The sequence below is a fragment of the Candoia aspera genome, chromosome 16, assembly GCF_035149785.1.
Source record: "Candoia aspera isolate rCanAsp1 chromosome 16, rCanAsp1.hap2, whole genome shotgun sequence".
Taxonomy (NCBI): Eukaryota; Metazoa; Chordata; class Lepidosauria; order Squamata; family Boidae; genus Candoia; species Candoia aspera.
In genome coordinates this window covers 11929937-11952822 of record NC_086168.1, presented here as the reverse complement: position 1 = coordinate 11952822, position 22886 = coordinate 11929937, and the positions used below count along the sequence as shown (strand labels likewise).

At 58.6% G+C, this 22886-nt stretch overlaps 4 protein-coding genes and 1 long non-coding RNA gene across 5 annotated transcripts; 4 read left to right on the top strand and 1 right to left on the bottom strand.

Moving 5' to 3' along the window:
- Nucleotides 1-1868: 1868 nt before the first annotated feature.
- Nucleotides 1869-5146, top strand: PHPT1 (phosphohistidine phosphatase 1). The gene is made up of 3 exons (XM_063316203.1): nt 1869-2053; nt 2544-2668; nt 4097-5146. The coding sequence occupies exons 1-3, from the start codon at nt 1909-1911 to the stop codon at nt 4187-4189; spliced, it is 363 nt and encodes a 120-aa protein (XP_063172273.1). The 5' UTR covers nt 1869-1908; the 3' UTR covers nt 4190-5146.
- A 642-nt stretch (nt 5147-5788) lies between these two features.
- On the top strand, nt 5789-7164 carry LOC134506093 (uncharacterized). The gene is made up of 3 exons (XR_010068774.1): nt 5789-6067; nt 6767-6874; nt 7143-7164. It is a non-coding gene; the product is annotated as an uncharacterized LOC134506093 (long non-coding RNA).
- Nucleotides 7165-7248: 84 nt separating this feature from the next.
- On the top strand, nt 7249-18101 carry LOC134506327 (apical endosomal glycoprotein-like). Its single transcript, XM_063316479.1, has 22 exons — nt 7249-7507; nt 7761-7886; nt 8041-8186; nt 8265-8349; nt 8808-8930; nt 9497-9646; nt 10349-10449; nt 10803-10961; nt 11116-11221; nt 11406-11555; nt 12037-12126; nt 12328-12453; nt 12546-12676; nt 12862-12967; nt 13267-13395; nt 13921-14067; nt 14648-14778; nt 15355-15565; nt 15964-16101; nt 16303-16430; nt 16612-16705; nt 17231-18101. The coding sequence occupies exons 1-22, from the start codon at nt 7249-7251 to the stop codon at nt 17566-17568; spliced, it is 3174 nt and encodes a 1057-aa protein (XP_063172549.1). The 3' UTR covers nt 17569-18101.
- Nucleotides 18102-18171: 70 nt separating this feature from the next.
- Nucleotides 18172-19665, top strand: LOC134506040 (apical endosomal glycoprotein-like). Its single transcript, XM_063316024.1, has 4 exons — nt 18172-18439; nt 18814-18928; nt 19069-19244; nt 19489-19665. Exons 1-4 carry the CDS (start codon nt 18284-18286, stop codon nt 19534-19536), a joined length of 495 nt encoding a protein of 164 aa, XP_063172094.1. The 5' UTR covers nt 18172-18283; the 3' UTR covers nt 19537-19665.
- A 919-nt stretch (nt 19666-20584) lies between these two features.
- On the bottom strand, nt 20585-22515 carry EDF1 (endothelial differentiation related factor 1). The gene is made up of 5 exons (XM_063316532.1): nt 22327-22515; nt 21701-21752; nt 21381-21541; nt 21191-21284; nt 20585-20730 (listed from the first exon to the last, which is right to left on the bottom strand). The coding sequence occupies exons 1-5, from the start codon at nt 22402-22404 to the stop codon at nt 20669-20671; spliced, it is 447 nt and encodes a 148-aa protein (XP_063172602.1). The 5' UTR covers nt 22405-22515; the 3' UTR covers nt 20585-20668.
- Between the last annotated feature and the right edge of the window lie 371 nt (nt 22516-22886).

Below are 22886 nucleotides of genomic sequence, written 5' to 3'. Positions count from 1 at the left end.
GGAATGTGGTTGCTAGGGAGATACTGCGGGCTCCATCCCTTGCAGACAGGTGGGGGGGTTGGCTGGGGGTTGTATTAACTCCCAAATGGGGCTGGGCATGCACCCTAACCCACAAAGAACAATGAACACCAGGCCTGTGCCTTGGTTATGTAGATTGTATGATGTGATCATTGGTGGTGGGAAGGGTGGAGCGCAGATCAGTCTCCTGGTCTCCTGGAATGCCTGCTGTGCAGCACTGCAGCCTGAGGAAGCCCTTCGCAAAATGCAACCAAGATGGTGGCACTGAGTGCCCCCAAAGGATCCCCAACTGGACCTTGCAGTGTCATCTTTGCTCATTTGCTGCAATCGCAGAATAGTTTGAGGGGTGAAGAGAGGCCTTCCAGGCTCTGCCTCCGGGGTAGTGGCAGACAATCCTCAGGGCTGCATGCTCAGAGTTGCGTGCAGGGTGCCACGAGGCTAAGGTGTGTCATCAGAGATGTAATGATTGAAACAGTATCCCATGGCTTGGGAAGGGGCTGCCTCCGCATCTCTGTATGAGTCCCTGTTCTAGCCAGGCTGCTTTCCCCCGCACCGGTCTTTTCTCGGAGTGACCTGCCAGGTGCCCCCTTCCCGCATTGATTCAGATCCGTGAGGAAGGCTGGTGAGCCCGCCGAGGGCACGACTCTCTTGGGGGGATGTGAAAGAACGCTCCTGCCTTGTTGAGGGGAGGAGGGGGCTTTACGGTGACAGGGTTCTTGGCAGGCTAGCCGGAGGACCAGAGGCCCCCTCCCCTGCATCCCCCAAGTTCCTTCTCCAGGATCCCTTGTGAGCTTTACGACGATTAGGCCCCCTGCCTTGTTTTTCCCAAAGAGAGTTCGGCTGATCTGTTTCCTCGGGTTCTGTTTTTGGGGTGGGTGGGGGAATAAAAAGCATGTTCTGTGGAAAAACAGGCTTGGGAAAGTGGTAGTGGCGTAAATACCGGGACGGTCCGTGTCTTCTCTTGCCCTGTGTTTTCTCACGTTACCGTTGTCCCAGGTCTGCTGGTTTCCCACACCACCATTTGAATAATGAAAAATTAAATCTATAAATAAATGTATAAATATAGACCCAGACGCACACATATAAATATATAGATATATATATATATAAAAACGAAACAAACTATTTCGTTTGAATAAACATAAACTATAACTTGAATGTGCTGCATTTGCGTTTTTGGAGGGAGGCTGGGTGCGCCCCCCCCCCCCCGACCCTGCCAGCGTTTCATTGCTCAAAGTGGGCTCGAAGGAGGCTGCAGCCCTTTGGCGGCTTTGGAGTTCCTGAACCGCAACGCTCGCTCTGCTATGGCAGCCCCAACGCGTTCCGTGGAGTTAATGTAACTGCAGGGGGTTGGGCTAGATGACCTTGGGATCTCCTTTGGCTCCGCAATTCTGCACTGCTTCTTCCGTTGAGGACCATCCTCCAGGGGGAGGGACTACAACTCCCATCGCCCCAGGCAGCAGCGCCACCGTCGTCCGGCACACAGTACTGTACAATTGGTGGGGGGCAGCCCCTCCTGACAGGTCGCCGAGTAGGTTCCGTGAGCGAGAGCGCCACCTGCGTGGGAAAGGTGGCAAAAGGGAGGCTGCTGCGGGGAGAATTTGTTCCGCGTGCAGTAGCGGAGAAGTCTGCATACGCTCAGAGGCAGTCTCGTGCCCATGCGAAGGACCATCCCACTCACGAAGCGTCGCGTCCCCTTTAAGACATCCGCGCATGCGCAAACGCGTTCGGCTCCCTCCCGCCCCCTCCCCTCCTGCGGTGCTCCGGTTGGCCGCCACGCGAGCCGCGTCATGGTGGCTCATTGGTGAAGATCCGCGGGTGCTGCGCCTCGATTGGTGGGAGCGTCTCCGGCAGACACGCGCGCGCAGAAGCTCCCAGGCGGAGGCGGCGATGGCGGCCGGAGTTCTGAGCGGCGTCCCTGACGCGGTGATTGATTCGGACGGGGTCTTCAAGTACGTTTTGATCCACGTGGAGCCCGCGGGAGCGGGGCCGGGCAAGGACATCGTCCGCGGACACGCCTGGGCTGAATACCACGGTAGGGGCGCGCAGGGCGGGCGGGGCCTGTCGCTGCCGCAGCCCTTTCGCTATTGGAAGAAGACCCGAGAGGGGCGGGGCTGGGGCTCTGGGGCGGGCCCCGTTCCCCGGCAACCGGCTGCTGCGCGCGCGGCGTCGGGGGCGGGGCCTGCCTTGCCGCGCCCGCGGGCCGCGGGCCGCGTCCGGGTGGGCTGCGAAGCGGGGAGCGGCCGGCGGGCGGGCAGTCGCGGCTGACGGCGGGGGCGAGCGTCGAGGCCAGCTTGGGAAAAGGCTGCTGCAAGGAAGGGGCGGCCTGCGCGGCCCGGAAGATGCCAGGACGGCCCGCGGTGGGCACTTGGAGGGGGCGGCGAGGGGGGCGCTCACCGCCCTGGAAGAGAAGGGCGCGATGGGCGGGGCTGAGGCTTGCCGTCCCCTTCCCCCCGAGACCCGGCTGGGCTCGCCTGCCCACGGGCGGCCGACCGACCGACCGACCCTCTCCCCTCTCCGCCCAGCCGATCTCTACGAGGAAGCGGCGGAAGAGCTGGAGAAGCGGGGCCTGCGGTGCCGGTGCCTGGGCGGCGGCAGGATCTCCCACCAGAGCGGGGCCAAGAAGATCCACGTGTACGGCTACTCCGTGGTAAGAGCCAGCCGGGTGGACCCCTGCACAGGGCGCCCCGGCTCTGAGCGACGATGCCGGGGCGGCGCAGGCGAGGGAGGAAGCCTATAAAAACCCTAGAGCTGGAGGGCGGCCCGAGCCCGCCCAGCGCAGCCCCAGCTCAGGCCTGGAGTCCAAATGAAAGCTTCCCTCGAAGCCGATTTAGTGGCCTGCTGGAACCACTGAAATGGAGCAGAGCTTATAACACAGCTGAGAAGCTGGCACAGAAAAGAGCGTTATCTTAAAATGGCTTTAATGAGCATATCAGAGAAACACAGGTTATTGATCTTACACTCGGCTCTCCCAAGCATAAAGAATCACACATTTAGACTGATTAGGTTAAGAAGTAAAAAGTATCTGACTTTATTGTCGCTTCTGTTACATCCGTCTTGGTGGAAACGATGAAGTTCCTTTGTTCTTCTTTCCTTTCTAAATACTTAGTTTGCCCTAAACTCTCAGCCCTACAGCTGCCAAGAGCTGCGTGGAAGAAAGGGGCAGAATTCTTCATCAAGGCCAGAGCACATGGCCCTGATGAAGAGAGCAGCATCCATGCTGCCTGCTTGATCGGTGGAAGGAGGAGGAAAGAGAGGAAGTGGGAGTGGCAACGGACAGGTTCCTCAGAGTTGTATTGTGGGACAACTTCATTTACATGCTAATTCACATGCTAATAAGGCATGCTGGATTTGCCAGGATTTCCAACATCCCTAACACACACCTCCCTCCATCTAAACACACCCGGGGAAGGAGAGCTCATCCCTTCTTTGAGCCAGTGGTCATGCAGTGAAACTGGTATCACTCTCTGGAAATTCATCTCAACGTTTAGTTGAGTTCTGCCTTCATGTAGCTTAACTCCATTATTCCTACCCGGTACTCTGGAATTAGAGACAAGTCTTGCTTGTCTTCCATGTGGCATTCGTTCAGGTAGTCCACGAGGGATGTTGGGTCCTCCTCAGTCTTCTCTTACCCAGGCTAAACATTCAGAAACGCTTCAGTCTCCCATTGCAGGTTTCGCTTTCTAGTTCCTTTGAGCGCCTTCACTTTCCCGGGATTCCTCTTAAAGAGAATCCCTGTCTTATTTTTGCCTTTGCAATTACCACGGATTTAGTGCAAATGGAAAGTGGGTTTATAAAGCTGATGATAAAGGATTATTTTCATTTGAAGAAGGATCCCTGCAGAGGGACAGCCTGGATAGGGAAGATCTAGCGGTCATGTAAGATTCCTTTGTGGATCTGTGGAGTATGGCGTGAAAGGATTCAGAGGCCTTGTCTCGGTAGAGCGGAGCTGGGATTTCAACCACGCTGGCAGCTTCGTTGGCTAAGTTTACCAAAGACGAATGCTAATCCTCTTTGCCTCCAGTATCTCAGGAAGCATCACGTGTGCAAGTAGTAACGGTGGCCTTGCTTTTTGCAGGGTTTTGGCCGCGCAAAACATGCCATTGCCACAGAGAAGCTGAAAGCCAGGTACCCCGATTATGAAGTCACCTGGGCTGATGAAGGATACTGACCACTTCCTCTAAGGAGCTCACCTTTGCCACGGAACAGCAGCAAGTGGGACTGACGGGGGAAGCCAGATGTTGGTGTGCGTGGAAACCTGTCGGCCTCTGGATTTGTTCTTTAAACTGCCTTATGATCAACCTGCTGTGCCTGTGCATCGATAGAAGGAAATAAACAATTGTGCTCGCTGCTTAAAGTGTCACGTCCCCTCACACATCTTCCTGGATCCGTTCCCTTCCTGCGGTGGCTTTTGACCAGATAGAAACAGCGGCGAAGGGAGGAGGACAGCTTTATGTCCGTGCAGGCCAGGGAAAAACGCAGAGGAGGCAGCTGAGCCCAGCCCAAGCAATTAAGAGCTGAAACAATAAGCACGCAGCGGTAACTGGCAGTACTCAGAATGTAAGCTCGTGGAGAATGTCTCCACTTGCCGCAGGAGCTCTGTTTCGTACATCTACAAAGCAGCAGTACTTCCAACTACAGTTTTAAGCTGCTTTGTTTTCTTGATAACTGTAGCTGTTAGGTTCTTTTTCTCCTGTAAAACAGAGTTGTTGCAACATTTCCTGATATGGAAAGCTGTGGGAAGCTGCTGGAAAAGCAAATAAAAAGGCTCCTTTCTGGGCCTGATCCAGGCCGCATATCAAGGAGGGCTTTGTCTGCTGCAGCCCAGCACGAGAGCATGCCGATTGCTTTGGCGCTTCAGGCCGAGGGTGAAGCAGTGCTTGGGATTGCCCTCTTGATGACCTGGGGACCCAGCTGTTGGACAGCATGCGAGCCTGCAAGGTCTTTCCTGGAGTTTATGGCCTGGTTGCACGAAGTCCAAGGGCGCCTTCGCGGAAAAGAGGGGTTGGGTTTCTTGGATGTGACAGCAGCAAGCTCTTGCGAAACCTCACTTTCTTGGAAGCAAGGTTTTGTAATCTGTTACAGTCTGGATCTCAGGGCATGTTTAAATAAAAGTAGCCATGCATAACTTGTGACTGGTCTGAACTGGGGACAGAAATTCACGGTCCTGTTTGATAGCAAGGTGACTAGCCTGCTTCGTTCTCTTCCACCTGAACGGCTCTTCGCTATTAATGGCAGCTCCCTGTATGGTATATGCTAAAGAGTAAAATGTCTGAAGCAACTTCCCAGGCAGCCATGCAGAGATGTCAAAAATCCCAAGGGGCAGCGAGAGGCCGGAGGAGCCCCAAAAGGCCGAGGGCCGAGGAAGAGTCTCCCGCCAGCCCCCTCTCAGGGAGCACTCGGCCACGAGGCAGTCCCCCAGTGTTGCCCATGTGTCTTGTTCCAGCCAGGAATCCCAGGCCTTTGCCAGAGATGCTGGCCTCAAGAGCCAGGGACTGCTGCCCTTTCTCCCGTTCCTGGGGTGGGGTAGGCTGCAACCAAGGCTGTCCATCCCCGAGCCAGACCTGAGCTTAGAAAGGACCTGGCGTGTGGCACCACCTCCTATTCCAGGGCCTTAAGAGAGTAGCCAGCTATCAAATGCCCTTGGTCATAATGAGGATGGGAAGCTTAGACTAGGGGGTGCAGGGGCACTGGTTTGCTTGCTAGAGTGGCACGCCGCTGCCATTCTCTGCTTCTGCTGTTCCTGTGAATGTGTCCAGGCCATGACCCTCTTCCCGCTGCTGATGGGTGGGTGTGCTCTTCCCGTACCCACCTCCCTGTGGCCAGTCCCCACCCTGTGCCTGGGCTGTGCTTCCCTCCTATTCAGCAACTGCTGCGTTGTCTCAAGAGGTGAAGTGATCCAGGAGGTTGAAGTCCAGGCCACCTTGTCTCCCGAGCAGCCTGTCTCCTTCCCTTTCTTCCTGGCAGGCAGGCTTGATCTTGATGCTGTGCAGGCCCAGGATGTGGGGGTTCTGGTGGCCACTGTCCCTCCTGCTGCTGCAGACGCTCGGTGAGTTTTCAGGGGAGGACGCCACCCCGTTGCTAGGACGGCCTCTGGAGGTCCCGCTGAGGGAGGGAGCACTGAACTTTAGTTTTGGGAAACCAGAAGGAAGCGGCTGGCCAGCCTGAACACCTGCTCCTTCTGGGGCCATTTTACCTCTGGTGAAAAGTTCAAAGCCTGTTCTGTATTTTGAGATTTGCCCTTTGGGGCTGCCCTTGAGTTTGTTTAGGATGCAAGAAAAGTGGTTACTTGTAGTTAGGAAATGGGCTGGCAGCCTTCCTCTAAAATCTACCAGTTGACACCCTTGTAGGTTTCTGGAGAGAGGCAGAAGTTTGTCTCCAAACCTGGGAACTGATTTATGCTGAAAATTTAGTTCTCCACTTTCTGCATTCAGATTATGAACAGCGTCTGAGCTGTTAAATGTGAATTTCCTGAATGGGGTTGTTGGTGTTCCTCATTTTGCCCTCCTGTGTCAAGGAGTGCAAGGTTTTGTCCTGGAGCCGCCTGGTCCATGTTGGTCCTTAAGCTCGCTGAGAAGGGTTGGGCTACGTGTTCTCTCAGCTGAGCCTACTTCACATGTTTGTTGTGACTGTTGAAGGGGGGAACCCTGGAAAACGTCTGGATTCTTCCAAGGTGAATAAGAACCAGGTAGGCAAGGAGATGGTCCTTGCAACCCACCCACCTGGGGTTTCTTTCTTTGTCTCCCAGACGGGCCTCCGTTTTATGTCCAGGCTGCGCTTGTCAACTGGTGTGGAAGTCCAAGTGCGTGTGATTTTGTGTGTGACTGCTGGGATTGTTCGGATGAAAACCAGTGTGGTGAGTTCAGCTCCTTTCTATTTGTTCAGGATGAATTTAAGATGTTGGTGCAGGAAAAAAAGAGGGGTGAAAAGTAGATTGGGTTCCTTGCTCCCTGCTGAATCACAACAGCAATTCTTCTACCCCGTCCCACCCACCCTTCGAGACTGCTGAAAAAGATTGCAGTCCTTGGGAGGAATTCTAATGCCCAGAGACTGGTGGACGGGACCAATTCCAGACAAGTCCTGGCTGTAAAACCCTGTCATTGGAACAGGATCTCTCCTAACAGGGCCTGGTGGTCGGAGCCTGAACCCCAACAAAGGAGAGCCCCTTCCCACAGCTGCTTCCTTTGGGTCCATCTCCTTCCTCTCTAGGGTCTTACGGACAGGGCAGGGATGCTCCTTCTTGGCAGCCCCCTTTGCCAGTCCCTCTGGGAGGTTGTGTACTGGTGGCTCTTCCCCCTCCGTCCCTTCCGTCCAGGGTATCAGAAGGCCTCGGGGGTCCTGGGGACTCGCTTCACCTGTGACTTCGAAGGCAGCGCCTGCGGCTGGGAGGATATCAGCAGCACAGCCTTCCGGTGGAGCCCCGCCCAGGCCAACCTGTCCATAGCAGGGGTGGAACCCCCTTTCGACCATACGCTGGGCACTGATTTGGGTAACCGGTTCTGCTGGGGGGGTGGGCAGGGGGCTGGAAGTCCTCTGCAAGGGCTTGTACATCTGCCTCATGCCGAGGGGGAAGCCCTTGTTGCCTGGAGTGCCTGGGGTTTAAGGTGTGCTGTGCTGGGGCATCCGCATCCCGCTTCTCCTCCCGTCTTCCACTCCCAGACGGGCCCCAGTGGAACCGATATGTGGCCGCCCGAGCCCCTTTCTTCTCGCTTCCTCTGAATGCCTCCGTTGCTCTCCCCCAGGCTGGTACATGACCACCACAAAGCAGAGAGCAAAGCCCTCAGCTGCAGCTCGGCTCAGGTCCCCCCCATTGCAAGAGGCGGCGGCTGCCTGCGAGATCCGAGCTTGGTATCGCCTGTGGGGGTCAGGTAGGTGGGCAGAGGATGGGGCAGAGAACTGGGGGGCAACCAGCAGCGGCAGGGAGGGGCGGGCCAGTGCCTCGCAGGACTTCTGCGCGCACACGTACACACCACCCCCACGCCCCTGTGGAGCTCACAGAGGAGATGCTCCTTGTGAACACAGGTCTCAACGGGACTCAGCAACCTCCGTTGACCCTGGAATTGAGCCAGGGAAATTGCACCCTCACCCTGTGGCGGAGCCCTCCAGGTCGCACCTACGCCTGGCGGGAGCTGGTGGCCTACACCGGCCGGATCCAGGGCACCTTCCAGGTATGTGGCACCTGAGCCCAGCCGTGCCTCCCGCCAATGGCAGCTCCTCCAGCTCACCCAGAATCCTGCATCTTGCAGGTAACCTTCTCCTCGGCCCAGGACTTCTCCTCGACCACGCAGCTGGCCCTGGACGACGTGGAGTTCAGGAACTGTGGCCTTCCATGTAAAGCAGGGGGGTCCTTTGTGTTTTATTGAACTTGCGTGCAGACTCCATTTCCCATAAAGACCATCCCAAAGGATGTCCGGAGGGATGGCTCTCCCTGAACTGCAGACCAGGTTCCACTCCCTTGCCTGCACATTGGTACGCAGGCTGAGGATGGTGGGGCCTGTGCTGCAGTGTGTCTGGTGGTGGGAGGGGCTCCCTTTGGGCAGGCAGTGGACCGCTGCAGCCAGTCCCTCTTCTCCCCAGGAGAGTTTTTACCTCTTCCAGAAAAATTCTGTGGGTAAAGCGGGATGTGCGTGGCCTGCTGGAAAGGAGCCTTGCCCTGACGGGTGGGATCAGCTATTTCCTTTGCATAAAGAGTTGATAGGGTGGCAGAAACAGGGTGCTTGTCTAGAAAATGGCCTTCCCGCTTGTCTCCACCTGATCCACAGACAGCTCCTTTTGGTCCACCCCCGCAGGTCCCCAGATGTGCGGCTCAGAGGCATTCCGCTGCCAGGGGGGTGGCTGCATCGCCCAAGACCGGGTGTGTGACGGCACCGCAGATTGCAGGGCCGGTGATGATGAGAATAGCACCGAGTGTGGTGAGCATCCTGGCAGAGGCTGGCAAGGGACTGGTTCCCCACCACTTGGCCTTTGGGGGGCCAGGGATGTGGGAAGCCCAGGCCTGCAGCTCTTCAGATGGCAGTGGAGGGTCTGGAGGGGCCCGAGAGGAAGGTGCCCGGGTCCTGCTGCTACACTGGTGGGGCTAACATGAGCATCCAGAACACAATCTCTTAGATGTGTTCCATTGGCACCGGGGGCTGCGGCTTTTCTTAAGGGATTGCTGAGCAGCCTGCAGCCCCTCTTCCCCGGTTTCCATGCTGGTTGGCCAAACAGTGCCTCCCCTGAAGCTTCTAAACCGAGCAGCTCGGTGCAGCTGAGGGGTCTGGCCGTGGGTGGTTCCAGAGAGCCGAAATGTGTGAACAACGAGTGCCCTTAATCCTCGTCTTTGCCCCTTTCCACTTACTCTACTCCAACCTGGGTTGATCAGCTCTTGGTTTTCCAGCTTGAAAGCAAAGCAGTTCCTTTCTGGCTGTCCGTATTTAGGGCGGTCCACAGTCTGACAAGCTCCGGGGCCAGCATGCCTCTCTCTCCCTCCACCCCATAGACTCTTTCACAGCTTGTTCCTTCGAGGAGGACTGGTGCCAGTGGACGGCGATGTCCAACGCGACTCTCTCCTGGCTGAGGAACTCGAGCTTCCACCTCGGTTCCTCTTCCACGGGGCCTTTGCGGGATCACAGCACCAATGGCCGGGAAGGTGGGTGCCACGCAGACGGCGATGCCAGGAATGGCTTTCTGTGCTCGCCCGAGAATCCGGTCTCCGTTCAGCACGAGGCCCCGTAGAGTTCGTGTGCAAGTGTGTCGCTGGGCCTTCTGGTTCTCTGCTGCTGTTAAAGCCCAGGACTTCGCGTTTACCTGAGGAGAAATGCTCCTCCTGGTTATTTCCTGTTCTGAGGGAGTGTGTATTTTTCTTTAATAGCAGCGGAATAGCGAGGTGATAAAAATCCGCCCCTGCAGCCCCAAGCAGTAAATCCTTCCCACGGCTTTAGGCTCTGCTGCCCCACTCTGCCGCGTTTTCGTGCTGTTCTTATGGGCCCCGCTCTGCCCCAGGGGCAGGCCCTTCTCCCCAGCAGCTGCAGGGGCCAGGTGGGGGGGCGCTTCCGGAAGGGAGCGCTTGTCTGCCGGCGCGGAAGAGACCTGCTGGGTCGGCTGCTCCAGCCCCCTTTGCTGGCTCCTGGAACTCGGAGACCTTTCGTCCCTGGCTCCGCGTCCCTGGTCAAGGCAGGGTGTTTTGCTCAAGATTCTGCAGCCTCCTGGAGATAGAGCGATCTGCCAGGTCTCCAAAAGCACAAGACCCTGTTGGGGGCAGAGTTAATGTTTGCAAGGCTTGGAGCCAGGCGTGGCTCCAGAGGGGGAGAGACTCCGGTGGGGCGCCCTTTGACTGCTTGATCCACTGCAGGTTTCTTCGTGTACGTCGGCACCCAGAACGCGGACCTCCAGGAGGGAAAAGCTTGGCTGAGCAGCCCCACGCTGGCCCTGGGCCCTGATCAGCAGTGCTACGTGAGTCATCCCGGGTGCCCCCCCAAGGCCCCAGCAGGACAGGCTCCTTTCTGCTGAACTCTCACGGTGGTCTTGTGGGTTTTGGTCCCCCTTGTCATCCGGGCAGCCCCTTTGGGTGCTCGCTCCTCTCTCTTGAATCCCCCCCCCCAACCCTGGGACCTGCCCCCAGAATGGTGGAGGAAGAGCAGACCCCTTTTGGTTCACCTGCATCCCAGGCAGCAGAAGCCTTGGATCTCCCCAGCCCACCGTCCTTGGAGCTGCTTGGATACAGTGACCTGGGGGGGGGTGGACACAGAGCCCTGGGTTGCCTCTCCCTCAAAGCGGCTTTGGCGCTTGGCTGGCTTTCCTTTCAGCTGGTTCTCTACGTCCACCTGCACGGCTCAAACAGCAACAGCCTGAATGTCTACGTCCAGACAGCGGAGGCCCTGCAGCTTGTCTGGAGCCGCACGGGGGACCTGGGTGACTACTGGTTCCGGGAGAAAGTGGATTTCCAGGTGGCACAGACGTTCAAGGTAGACAAGGCCTGGGAGTTGTGGTGCCAATTGCCCAGCCCTCCAAGGTGCAGGGCTGGCAGGCAACTGGGGCCATGAGAGGCTGCTGGCAGCTCCTCTAGCAGGCCCCTCTTTACCCTTTGGCCCACGTTGATCGGGCTGTTTCTTCTTTCAGATCCTCATCGAGGGTAGGATTGGAATGGGGCAGGAAGGGAGCATCGCTCTGGATGACCTTCGTCTGTCCCGTCAGTGCCGAGTGCAGGAGGAAGTGAGTGGCAAAAGTGAGTAGGAAACGTGGGATGGCTCAGCTGAGCCGTCGGCCTTCCAGCTTGCCCTCGCCCATGGCCTGGCACGGGCTCAGGGAGGGTGGGGTGGGTGTGCCTGAGCCAAGCCCCTCCAGAAGTACCTTCCACCAGGTGTGGTGCTGGCCTCTTGGAGTGAGGCGTTGGCGTTTGCCCCTTTCAGCCCCACTCCTGACCCCCGCCACGCCGGAGCCCTCCCACCCTTGCGCCAGGGGGCAGTTTGCGTGTGATCAGGGCAGGCGGTGCCTCGGCCTCGAGCTGGTCTGCAACTTCCAGGCCGAATGTGATGATGGTGCCGACGAGCAGCAGTGTGGTAAGGGGCTTGGGGAGGAGGGAGGCCAGGGAGACTCCGTGGGGACACTCCGTGGGGATCCAGAGGGAGGGATGCAAGGGTCAGTCCAGAGAAGCTCACCCAGCGCCTCTTTTACTGTCTCTGAAGGCACTGCTTTGTTTTCCATGTGTGTGATTTAAGAAGCATGGGTCCGTTGTGCGCAGATTCTGTAAAATGGCAAGCACAGAGGGTGGCGCAGGGTGCAAATTGAGGAGCCTTGGGACTCTCCACCACACCCCAAGCCTGGTCCTGGATAGAAAAGGCGTAGCAAAGGCCATCTTTGCAAAGAGAAAAGCGTTATTTAATCCAGTGAAGGAGAACAAAGCAGACCCAGCCCGATTATAGGTAGAAGCCCACAGGGAGGGGCTGAGCCTGGACTGGAGTGGAATGGAGGAGGAGAGGGGGTCCGTCTCACCCTGGGGTGGCTCATGGTGCACTGCTCAGGAAGGCTCCTTCCCTCCAGGGATGACTGGTTTTGCCAGCGGCCCTGGGGGCTGGATGGACGTCAGCGTGGGCCGGCTGCGATGGACCACCAGCCAGTTGGGTTCTGTGGGTGAGCACGGGGAAGGCTGCAATGGGACTGGGATGACACTGAGGGGGAGCGGGAGGAGGAGCAGTTGGAGGGCAAGACCCACAGACCCCGCTGAGCAGAGAGGCGCTCTGCTCTGCCATTGCAGGGGGCGGGCCGCAGCTGCCTTTTGGCCGGCCCAGGCCCACCGTTGCTCCATTCCTCCGCTGTTCCATTCCTCTGCAGGACCCACTTTCAGTGTGCAGGAGGGCCCAGGGCAGATGTTCTCCATGGCGCGGGCTGCTACCCCTGTGCTGGGTCCTTCGGGATCAGCCTGTGCTCTGCAGATGGGCTTCTCCACTGGCCCCCGAGGTACTGGTGCTGCTTTTGCTCTTTGCTCCGCCCCCTGCGCAGCTGAGTTTTGGCCTGAGGTCACCGCCTCACTCTTCTCCCCCTGGCCCCAGGCTTCCTTGCCCTCGCCATTGCCGATGAGGGCCTGGGGACCCGCTGGTGGGCCTGGTTTGCCCAGGGCAGTGGCACCGCTACTTGGTCAGAGGCCACGGTGCCTCTGGGCGCGAGGAAGAGGCCTTTCCAGGTAGGGCGCTGCCTGCAATTCCCTCTGGGTGGGGCCTGGGTGGGGCCTGGGGGTCAGCTCTGGTGAAAGCCGATGGCCGGGTCCCCACCTGGGATGCCTGTGGGTGCAGCTGCACAGAGAGGAGGGAAGAGGCTACGAGTTGTGTGTTCCCCCCGAAACCCCTCACCCCGTTTCTGTCCCCTGAGCTTGAGCTGCTGGCCATGGAGGATCTCGATGGCCCCCAGGAACCCCTGCCCATCGCCGTCAGCAACATCTCCTTTGTGAACTGCAGTGCCAAAGCCCCGGCCTCAGGTACCGGCCCCCGCCCCCCTCGCTCTTGGCAGCCCGGCTCTTGGAGGCTTTGCCCGTCTATTTTACACGCTGTTGGTGCTGCTGCTGACTTTGAGGGAAATGACAGCTGGGGGGTGCATTAACCCATCCAGGGTGGGTCTGAGCCAAGGAACGAAAACTGGCTCACCACAGCCTGAGACAGCCGTTTGCTGTGCAGCCTTTTCTGCCCCTTCTGTTGACCGTTGCTGACCCGGGGAACGTCCCCAGATGCCCGTGACCGTGTTTGCCAAGCTCTCCTTCCTCACGCTCTGTCCCCCCAGCCCCCCAAGCAGGGCTGTCCTGCAATTTTGAGAGCGACTGGTGCGGCTGGTACCTGGAGCAGAACGATGGCTTCGAATGGGAGCGGAGCAGCAGCCAGGGATGGGCCGCGGACCACACAACGGGCACAGGTAGCGCAGCGGGAGGTGGCGGCTGCCGCGGCCGTTGGGGGGCTCCGGGCCAGGTCCCGGCCCAGCATGCTTGGCTGGACGCGGAAGCCCTGGGCGGCTTGGAGGTGTCTCCGGAAGGATCAGCAGGCGCCGCTTGTGCCAAGGGCCGCGAAGCCACCTTGCTGCCAGCAAAAGCAGCAGTGGGACTGGTGGCGGGGCTCTGGGCGCTGCCTGGATTCCACTCGCCCAAAACGATGTTCTTGCTGCAGAAACTGGAAGCGGTTTAGAAAGTTGCGTGAGTCAGGTACTCATCCATCTAATCCAGAGTTCTCCGTGCTCGTTCTCTGCAATTGTCAGAGTTGTTTGTTTCGGTCATGGACCGTCCTTACCTAGCATGATGAAATGAAAGATCAGATAAGGGACACGAAACGACACAGAATGAAAGACAACTTGGACGTGGCCCCTCTGCAGAGACGCTCCGGAGAGCACCCCGGACCCCGCTGCTGCCCGGCCAGCATTTTGCAATTCTCCTCTCCCACTCAACAGGCTCTTTTCTGTTTGTGGATCCCTCCGGACCCCGGGGCTGGGGCCGGGGCTGGCGGGCGCGCCTCGTTTCTGCTCCGCAGGCCTCTGCGGCCACTGCTGAGGTCTCCTGTCTTTCCTTCTGGTATCGCATGGACGGCCCCCAGATTGGTAAGTGATCCTGGCCAGGCTCACACCCTCCCTTGCAAAGACTCTGTTTCAGGAGTACCAGCAGCCTGCTGCAGCTGCCAGTTGTGGACCTTACAAAGAGGAGAACAGCTGGGAACGGAGTGGCAGGAAGGTGGTAAGATGGGGTGGTCGGATGTTCTGGTCTAGCATCAGAGTGGAAGCCTGCAAGTGGTGCAGTGGTGCCCCCCCCCTCCCCACCCATCATCGTTTAAAAGCCTCTTGGCAGCTTTCACTCCATCTTCTGGCAGAAGGTTCATAAGTTACCAGTGCCTTTGCTCTGGATCCTGTGCTCTGCTGCTTCTTATCTGTGTTGGGGTTTTTAAAGAGCTGCTTATATTTGCATGCTTGCATCTTTTATCTGCCCGGGAAAAAGATCTGAATTTTCCAATCAGACACTCCGTATTCTTCCAGCATGTTTTAAATGTATGAATACAGCACCCTGTGGGATAGCCTGAAGGAACAATTAATTGTGTTGCACGACACTTCTGCGCTTGCCTCCTTCAGAAGACTATGTCCAAGCATACAACACACACAAACACACACGGAGCTTTGGGTTTTGCAGGTACCCTGACCCTCAAAATGAAGGAGGCTGGGGAATCAGAGCAGGTGCTTTGGACCAGGACAGGGAGCAACGGTGCGGTCTGGCATCGAGAGAGCTCCACCATTTCCCCCAAGCCTGGCTGGAGTTACCAGGTAAGGAATGACTGACACAGCCTCTGCTTTGTGTGAAGAAACCCCCAGATCAAGTTGCAGATATCAGGGAGACCTGGGAAGCTGCTGCTCGGAAGTGTTACGGGGCCCAAACCGTCTGACTCAGCCACCTCCTGTTCTTTCCTCCTCGGCCAGACAGCTGTTAAGTCCAAGCAACATCCCTTTGCTTTACAATTGGGTTGAGAAGGTTGCATGTGGGCAAGAACAGCCTTGTAATGGTCGGGATCCAGCTTTGGATCAGCTTGGCACCAGCGAGCTTCCGGGGCATCCTCTGTGCACTCCCTGTGGCCCCAAAATAAATAACCCCCATTTTCGGGTCGAGGAAGAAGGAAGCACAGACCAATTCAAACTGATTAGATCCGTTTGGACATGTTGCTTCCCTGGATTAGAACAGATTTCCCTGCACCCTTGAAAGTCTTCCTCAGATTCCAGTGGCCCCCAATTTTCCTTCATGCCATGAGGGCTAGAAACTTGGGTCTGAATGGGGGAGTCAAAATGCAAAATTCCACCCCTGATAGTTCAAGAACTCTGAAGAGGCTTTTGCCACCTGTCCTGCAGGTGATCTTTGAGGCTCTCCGGGACGGCTTTCTGGGGAGGATAGCTTTGGATGACATCACGGTGACGCCTGGGGCCTGTGCAGCTCAGAAGCATTGCTCCTTCGAGGCTGACGAGTGCGGATTCTCTGCCCCCAGGCAGCAAATGTGGCGGCGGCAGAACGGCACCAGGGGCTGGGGCCCTCCAGTGGATCACACCGTTGGCGAGCCAAGAGGTGGCAGATAGCGGGGTGCAGGACACACCTGCTTTGTCCTTGGAGGGGATGGGACTTGACAGCCCCGCAGGATGGGCCCTGGGGGGGACCTCAGACAGGTTGCTGCATTTGCTGTTGGGCTCCAGCATTCTGGCTTGCAGGAGGAGACAGCAATCCCATTAGGCCTTTTCCCTTTTTGAACCCCTTCCTGCAAATTGGACGCTGCCAGGCATGGTGCCAAATTATTACATGGCTCAGGAAGACAGGACAAATCGTGAATTATGTTTTATTGGAAGGATTCATGGCAGGCACCATCCTTGGAGCTTTTATCAGCTAAAATAACCCCGAGTCTGCCTGCCCTTTGTGAACCTCCGGCCTCTTTCAGCTGAAGCCTGTTCACAGTGAAGGTTCCCCCCCAGGGCATTACATGGTCATCGGCACCAGCGCAGACAAGCTGCCTTCTGGGCAGGTGGCCATCCTGCGGTCTCTCGTCTTCTCGCCTCGGCCCCACACCTACTGCGTCAGCTTTTGGTACTATCCAAGCAGCGGTGACCCAGGTAAGTGGAGTCTGGATGGGCTGGATTTGAAGGTAACCGCAACATCTGTGCTCTTGGCGATTTGGGGCATGTGTGCGTGAGCCTGGCTCACACAGCCAGGAGGGTTACGGTTCCCTTGATTCGCTGGCCTAGCCATTCTCTAGGCTTAGGGCAGAGGGAGGTCCTGCATTCAGGGTTTGTGCTGTTGGCTGCTCCCCTTAGGATCCTTGACTGCCTACGTGGAGGAGGAGGAGGGGGGAGCACAAAGAGGGACGCTCAGCCTGGACACGGCCCAGGGGGCAGCCTGGCGGTACGGCAGCTTCGTGGCAAAGGTCCAAGGGAGATGGCAGGTGGGCACGATAGTATTCCTGAACCCGCGCTGGAGCCTGTATCTCTGGCTTGCAAGGCTGGCAGAAGCAAAGGCTATAACTGGAAATGGGGGTCAGCTGCAGATGGAAGGAGGCCCTGGCAAGCTTGCTGTGAGCCGTCCTCGCCCTGCATGACCCCATCCCTGGTGACTTCCACGGACAGGTGGTCTTTGCGGCAGGAGGGGCTGACGGAGGGCCTGCTTCTTACATCGCCCTCGACGACCTCTTTGTGAAGGAGGGAGGCTGCTCTGAACCAGGTGAATGCACAGGGTGCCACGGAGGGGTGCTGCTATTGCTGCTTTAGATTTATAATCCCACTGCCCTTATTTTCTCGCTGCCTCTGCTCTCTTTTTTTTAAAAGGAAAGGGAATATTATGGGCACTATGGGAGGGCTCCCTCTGGAAGCACACCAGATTGGGAAGGCTGTAGCACAGCCTCGTTTCCATGTGGAAAAAGTGGTTGGCTTGGGATCCCTGTATTCCGAATTCAAAAGGGTTCAAAGGCTTGGCCCCCATTTCCCGGAGGAGGCCCTGACTAGGGAGCCTCGATCCAAGGGGACTCCTCTCCTGAGGTCACCGAGGGCTTTGGCAGCGCCTTCGGTAAGACGTTGGCGGCCTTAGTTCGGCTCTCCTCCGTCTTGGAAGTCTTGGGTCACCACTTTCAAGATTCCCAACCGGCACCCTGTTTGGGGATGGCTGGCTGAGCGGAGGTGGGCCAAGATGGGGAGACTCTGCTGAGGGGGACCCAGGGTCAGGGGTAACTGTGGCGTCCTCTTGGCCCAGGCTCTTGTGACTTCGAGTCAGGCCCCTGTGGATGGAGCAAGCCGCACGGAAACCGGTATGGCTGGGACTGGAAGGGAGCAGCCACCCCACTGCGCTCCCCGTCTCCCAAGGAAGACTGCACCCTCGGCACCGGAGCAGGTCAGCCTCCCTCCCTCCCGTCGCACGGAAGGCGGCTTGGGCTGCTGGGAGACGTCCTCAAGGCAGCTCTGGGCCTGGTGTCTGCCTCTGCCGAGCAGCTTAGCTCACCAGGCCTGCCTTTGACCTTCACTGCACCGCCCATAGATGTCTTTATTCACTTAGAGATTTGTGTGGCTGCCCAACTCACACGTGGCGACTGACTTGCAACGGAGCTGTGATTAGAGGGAGCAGATGGCTCCAGTTTGATGCAGCAACTGCCGTTTGGCAGAAGTTGCCCAGTCTTGCCTAGGTTTGGGGGATCTGACGCACCTTCTTAATCCATGGGTTATTACGTGACCCCGCCACAAGGAAGCCGAAGTCCTGGACGGTGCTCTTCGTCCATTTAGTGGCTTCAATTTCCTCATGAAAACCGTGGCTGGCAGATTGGGCAGGCTGCACATTCTGGGGCACTCGGCACCCTCAGCGCCCCAGCCTGGGGCGCAGTGGACCAAGAGGAAGGAGAACCCGTCTTGGTCTGTTTGATCAGTCCCACAGAAATATGTCCAGGCTGTATTTCCTTCGCACTGTTCAGCTTCTTCTTTGCAGGTTACTATGCCTACGTTGACACGGCAATGCTGGGCCCGGGGAAGAGCACAGCGCGCCTGGCAAGCGAACCCCTGGCACCCACCACGGGCTCCTGCCTGCGGTTCCACTACCACATGAGCTTCCTCGGCCGTGGCTGTGAGTGGGACGGAGGAGCCCCCCCCTTGATTGTGCAGCAGGTGTGGCGCCCTAATGGGGAAGGGCTTAAAGCTCTTTTCGCCAGAGGAGGGAAGCCACGAGCAGGGCTGGTTGGAGGGGATGTGCCGGGTCTCCGGTGGGGGAGGGAGGCACACTTCCTGGTGCAGATGTGGGGAGATCTGAGTTCAGGTCTTGATGCCGAGCCCCTCCTCTGCATCGCCAACTCCAGCGGAGCTCAGGGTGAAGCTGACGGGCACGCAGGGGGAGAGGACGATGTGGAGCGCCACAGGCCATCAGAGCCAGGCCTGGATGAACCAAACGCTCCTGGTGACCAGCCTCGTGGAGCTCCAGGTATGGCCGTAGAAAGGAGCAAGTGGCTTCTGAACTCAGCCTCCCTCCCTGGGACAACCGCGTGCTGCATGGTGACAGGGCCCCCCAACTTGTGGCCCTCGAGCCTCCAGGCATCTACCGAGTGATTGCATTTGCATTGCACGCCGAATTGAGAAGCTGCATCTCCCCACTGCAGCCCCTCAACCTGGGCTCCAAAAGTTGCATGCGGCTTTCTGCATGGATCTCTCTTGCCCATTAGCGGAACTTTTTCTCCAAAACTCCTGCCTCCCTGTGGCTTTGCCCTCTTCCCTGTGATACTCTCCTGTGGCGAGTTTGTATGTGAACTACCCTTCATCATGCCCTTGCCCTCCTGAGCGCCACTCTCTGCCCTTCAGATTGTGCTGGAGGCCACTGGTGGAGCCTGGGCCAGCTCAGGGGTGATCGCCGTGGATGACCTCCAGTACACGGTTGGGCTGGACTGTGCCACTCCTCGGGGAGGCCAAGCAGAAGGTAAAGTGGCGCGCACTGTACCAGTGATGCCACAGCTGCGGGCATCTGGGCAGAAAGGCCGGATGCTGGCGGGATCCCAGCTGGTGCCACCCCGATCCCAGGCGGAAGAGGCCATTGGCATTCCTTTTTTGCCTTGGCAGGGAGTGGCAGCCCCCGCCAGGAGCCAACGGTTGGCATGGTGGCGGGCATTGTGAGCTCCGTCCTCCTGGTGCTGATCGGGGCCGCCTGCTGCCTGTGGAAGCAGAGAGCGACTCGGGAGCAGATGGCAGAGGAGGATGGCAGCGGCCAGGGCTTTGACAACATCGCCTTTCGAGACGTAAGGCAGCCCTGGGGGGGAGCCCTGCTGGGTGCACATTAAACATCCCCTGCTTTCCATCCCAGGCCGCCCGAACTCTTTGTGGCCAGACTGGGAGGCTTCCTCTGGACTGGTCCAGCCCAAGGGCGAGTGACCAAGGCAGCTGGCTCTCCAATCAGACCATCCCTTGCTAGCCTCAAGGCAGCCCGTGCAGCTTCTCTTGGCTGGCAGCTAAGGCCGTCCCGTCCCTTTCCTTCACTCCCAGGACAGAATTATCCTGCCCCAGATGGCTTCTGATACAGCAATGGCCTGAGTCAGCCCCCGCCCTCCACCTGCCGGTCCTGCACAGCCAAGCCCGTCCGGTCTCCTGTCAGCCTCTGTCCCCCCGGAGAGGAAGCCCACAGTGAACCCTAGGACTCTAATAAAGGGGGTGTCCTCGAGACACGAATTGAATCAGTCTCTGTTCTTAACCAAAGACAGCCAGACGTTCGTGAATGTGCATTCTATTGCTTGCTGCTCAAAAAGAATGGTTCAGCGTACCACATAAGTAAAAAAACCCCACTCCCCAGAGGGGTGCAACACACCAGAAACACTCGTTTAAACTCTTGTATGAACCCACCGGATTGCACCATTTTGGCTGTCATGCAAGGAATTTTTAAAAAAATACATTATTTGGAAAAATAGGACAGATTATCAGTTCTTTCCAATGGCAGCCTGGGAGGATTTAAAGGGCCATAAACGGGCACCTAGAAAGCCTCCACCAGCCCCAAGTAAAATTCTTTCCTTTGTCCTGTGCTGGAAAGGTGGTGGTGGGTGAGTGGCAGGAATGTGCGTGCGTGTGAGCCCCAAGTGCTGTGGAGGAAGTTTATTGGAAAGGTAGATCTAAACTTTTTCACACACAAAATACCAGTTGGAGAAAACATTTACGAACATGACACAGATGCAGGCAGCGAAGTTATGGGCTGAAAGTCGGTTTATAAAAATAGCTGGTATAAAGGGCCACGCAATGCACATCGTTTTGAAAACGAAGCAGACTCTACCCCGGACATTTACCGCTCTCCCCCACCCTGGCCCCGCTGCCCCTCCCCACTCTGAAAGCCAACCAGTGGCTGGCAGGAGGGCCAAGGGCAGCTCCTGTTGCTTCTCGCACCCCCACCCTTCGGTTAGGGACCCCCTTGAGGCCTGGCTGCTTTTGAATCCTTAAAGAGAGCGACAACTTTCTGTCTTTCTTGCCCCTGGCAGATTCAGATGCAGTGCTTTATTAGGATTTGGATACTTTGAAAAGGAAGGTGGGAATGTCAGCTGTGGAAAGGTGTCTTGATCTACAATAGGGTGGAAATTTCGGAGGCTTCAGCCCAGCATAGACAAAGAGATCCTGGCCATGCGCAGAGTGGCGAACGGCCAGGCGAGATCAGTCGGGGCAAACTGATTTCGAGGCTTTGTCATCACTTCCCTTTCGGGCCCTTTTCGAGGGGCCTGCCGATGTCCCGCCCACGAAGCTTGAGACCTGGAGCGAGAGCAAAGAGGCGGAAAGGGACTCAGCCGGCCCGCCAGGTGTTCGCACCTTCCCCACCGCCCCTGTGCTCTCTGGAGAGGCGGGAGCCTGCTTCTCAGCCGGTGCTTCCAGAGGCTCGCCCAGAACGCAGCCTTAAGAGAGGCCACAGGCAGCCGGGGAATTCGGAGCCCCGGGGCCAAGAAGGGCCACGGCACCTGCAGCAGGCAAGTGGGTCCCTCACAGGGTGCACCCGCGTTCCTTCGGTCTGCCCCACTTTCCTGCCAGGACAGGCCATCCACGGGAGGCTCGCCTTGCATCTGTGACCATTTTGGGGCTTCGCCATTTATAATGCAGCGATCAGCCAAAGACCAAGCGTAGACCCAGGCGCTCGGTCGGGGCTCAGTTACCGCCCAGTCTTGGCCAGCGTGTTGCAGGAACTGCCCCCCCCCCCAGAAGGCTCCTTTTCGCTCACCGATGGCTCTTTCGATCTTGCCCAGCACCTGGTTGTTGGGGATGGCCCTGCCCGACTCGTAGTCTGCGATGACCTGCGGCTTCTCGTTGATTTTCTGTGGAGACAGAGCAGCTGAGAGGTGCAGGACCCCCACCCGCGCGCCGAGAGGACAGACAGCTCCCCCGTGCCGCGGCCCGCCCCCCGGGCCTACCGTGGCGAGGTCCTTCTGGGTCAGCCCCTTGCTCTGCCGGCCCTGCTGGATGACCTTGCCCACCTCCAGGGGGACCCGGTCGTGGTGCAGCTCCTCGGTCTCGCGGTCCAGCTTGGCGGTGTTCTTGGTGATCGAGTGCTGCTTGTTCTGGCCGGCTGCCCCTGGGGGGAGGCAGGGAGCGCTCGGCCGTCTCAGCCTGCGGCGGGACAGGCCGTTCCTCCGCCAGGGGCGCCAGGCGGGGCAGGCCGGCCCGCCCGCCCGCCGCCGCCCCCAGCGAGCCGCGGTCACCCCCGCCGCCCGCCCGCCCGCGCGCCACGTACATTTCTTGGAGGTCTCCACGTCTTCGCCCCTCCGCTGCGCAGCCAGGACGGCCTAGGGATCAACGGGGGCGTCACCAGCGCGGCCGGAGGAAGGAGCGGCCCCCCGCCCCGAGCCGGCCCCGCTCCTCCCACCGCGGTCTCGGCGGTCACCGGGCGGCTCTCCGCGGAAGCCCGGCTTACCGCCCCCGACCAGGCGGATTCCCCTGCCCGTTTCGCGGGGGCGTCCTGGCCGGCCGGGCGAGCGGACCTTCGGTGGCCTCTCAAGGGTTAGGGTTAGCCCGGAAGGGGAAGGGCGGGTCGCCCGGGATCCCCTCCCGGGGCGGGCGCCGACTCCACCGGGGACATTCCCCCTACGCGGGACGCGACGCCCGGTACCCTCGGAGCAGGAGCCCGGACGCGCCGGGACCCCCGCCCCGAGCAGCTCGACCCCGCCCAGCCGAGGCGGCGGAACCGAGGCCGGAGCTGCCGGGCCCCGCTGGACGAAGTGCGGGCGGAGCCAATGCAAATGAGGGCCTGGTGGGCGTGCCTCCCGGTAGAATGACGGGGGCTCTGCGCAGGCACTCCTCCCACGGGGAGATGGGCGGGGACAGAAGAGGGTGCGCACGCGTGCTCCTGCCCACCCTCACCTGCTTCGATTTGGCTTGAGCCGCGCTGGGCCCCTTCTTGCGCAGCACCGTCACCGTGTCCCAGTCGCTCTCCGCCATGGCGCCTCTTCTTCCTGCCTGCGCTTCTGCTTCTTCTTCTGCCGCCGCCGCCACCTCTTCGCTGCTCAACCTCCGCAATAGGCCGTCCCTCTCGCCGTTCCCTCCCTCATCCCATCTCTCCCTCGCGAGGGCGGAGCGCGCTGCACTCCCATTGGGCCGTCCCGCTGCCGCTCACGGACGAATCCTCAGCGTGATTGGCAGAGGAATTGACCCCTCCCCGTCCTCCCCTCAGACGACGTAACAATGGCAGCCACGCCTCCGCATCGTTCCTGTTTTGAAGGCCTTTAATAGGTCAATTTTCTTGTCGATCAAATCTCCCCTTCCTCGGACTGGTTGAGAAGGACGCGTTTCTTGAGGCTGGCCTGAGAAAAGAACTCCCCGAGAAGCCTGTTCGCAATAGGTTGTTTACCAAGCCGCTCATGATGGTCCGTCGCATGATTGGCTGCAGCGACAACTGGGGGCGGTCCTCCCCTCCTGAGCTG

Bases quoted from the DNA above. Each gene is read 5' to 3' on its own strand.
- PHPT1 (XM_063316203.1), top strand. From the start codon at position 1,909: ATGGCGGCCGGAGTTCTGAGCGGCGTCCCTGACGCGGTGATTGATTCG. The intron at 2,054-2,543 runs GTAGGGGCGCGC...CTCTCCGCCCAG, and splicing joins CGCCTGGGCTGAATACCACG to CCGATCTCTACGAGGAAGCG. The intron at 2,669-4,096 runs GTAAGAGCCAGC...TGCTTTTTGCAG, and splicing joins ACGTGTACGGCTACTCCGTG to GGTTTTGGCCGCGCAAAACA.
- LOC134506327 (XM_063316479.1), top strand. From the start codon at position 7,249: ATGCTCCTTCTTGGCAGCCCCCTTTGCCAGTCCCTCTGGGAGGTTGTG. The intron at 7,887-8,040 runs GTAGGTGGGCAG...TTGTGAACACAG, and splicing joins GTATCGCCTGTGGGGGTCAG to GTCTCAACGGGACTCAGCAA. The intron at 12,677-12,861 runs GTAGGGCGCTGC...CTGTCCCCTGAG, and splicing joins CGAGGAAGAGGCCTTTCCAG to CTTGAGCTGCTGGCCATGGA.
- LOC134506040 (XM_063316024.1), top strand. From the start codon at position 18,284: ATGCCGAGCCCCTCCTCTGCATCGCCAACTCCAGCGGAGCTCAGGGTG. The intron at 18,929-19,068 runs GTAAAGTGGCGC...TTGCCTTGGCAG, and splicing joins TCGGGGAGGCCAAGCAGAAG to GGAGTGGCAGCCCCCGCCAG. The intron at 19,245-19,488 runs GTAAGGCAGCCC...CTTCACTCCCAG, and splicing joins ACAACATCGCCTTTCGAGAC to GACAGAATTATCCTGCCCCA.
- EDF1 (XM_063316532.1), bottom strand. From the start codon at position 22,404: ATGGCGGAGAGCGACTGGGACACGGTGACGGTGCTGCGCAAGAAGGGG. The intron at 21,753-22,326 runs GTGAGGGTGGGC...GTTGATCCCTAG, and splicing joins CTCAAGCCAAATCGAAGCAG to GCCGTCCTGGCTGCGCAGCG. The intron at 21,285-21,380 runs GTAGGCCCGGGG...CTGTCTCCACAG, and splicing joins CCCAGAAGGACCTCGCCACG to AAAATCAACGAGAAGCCGCA.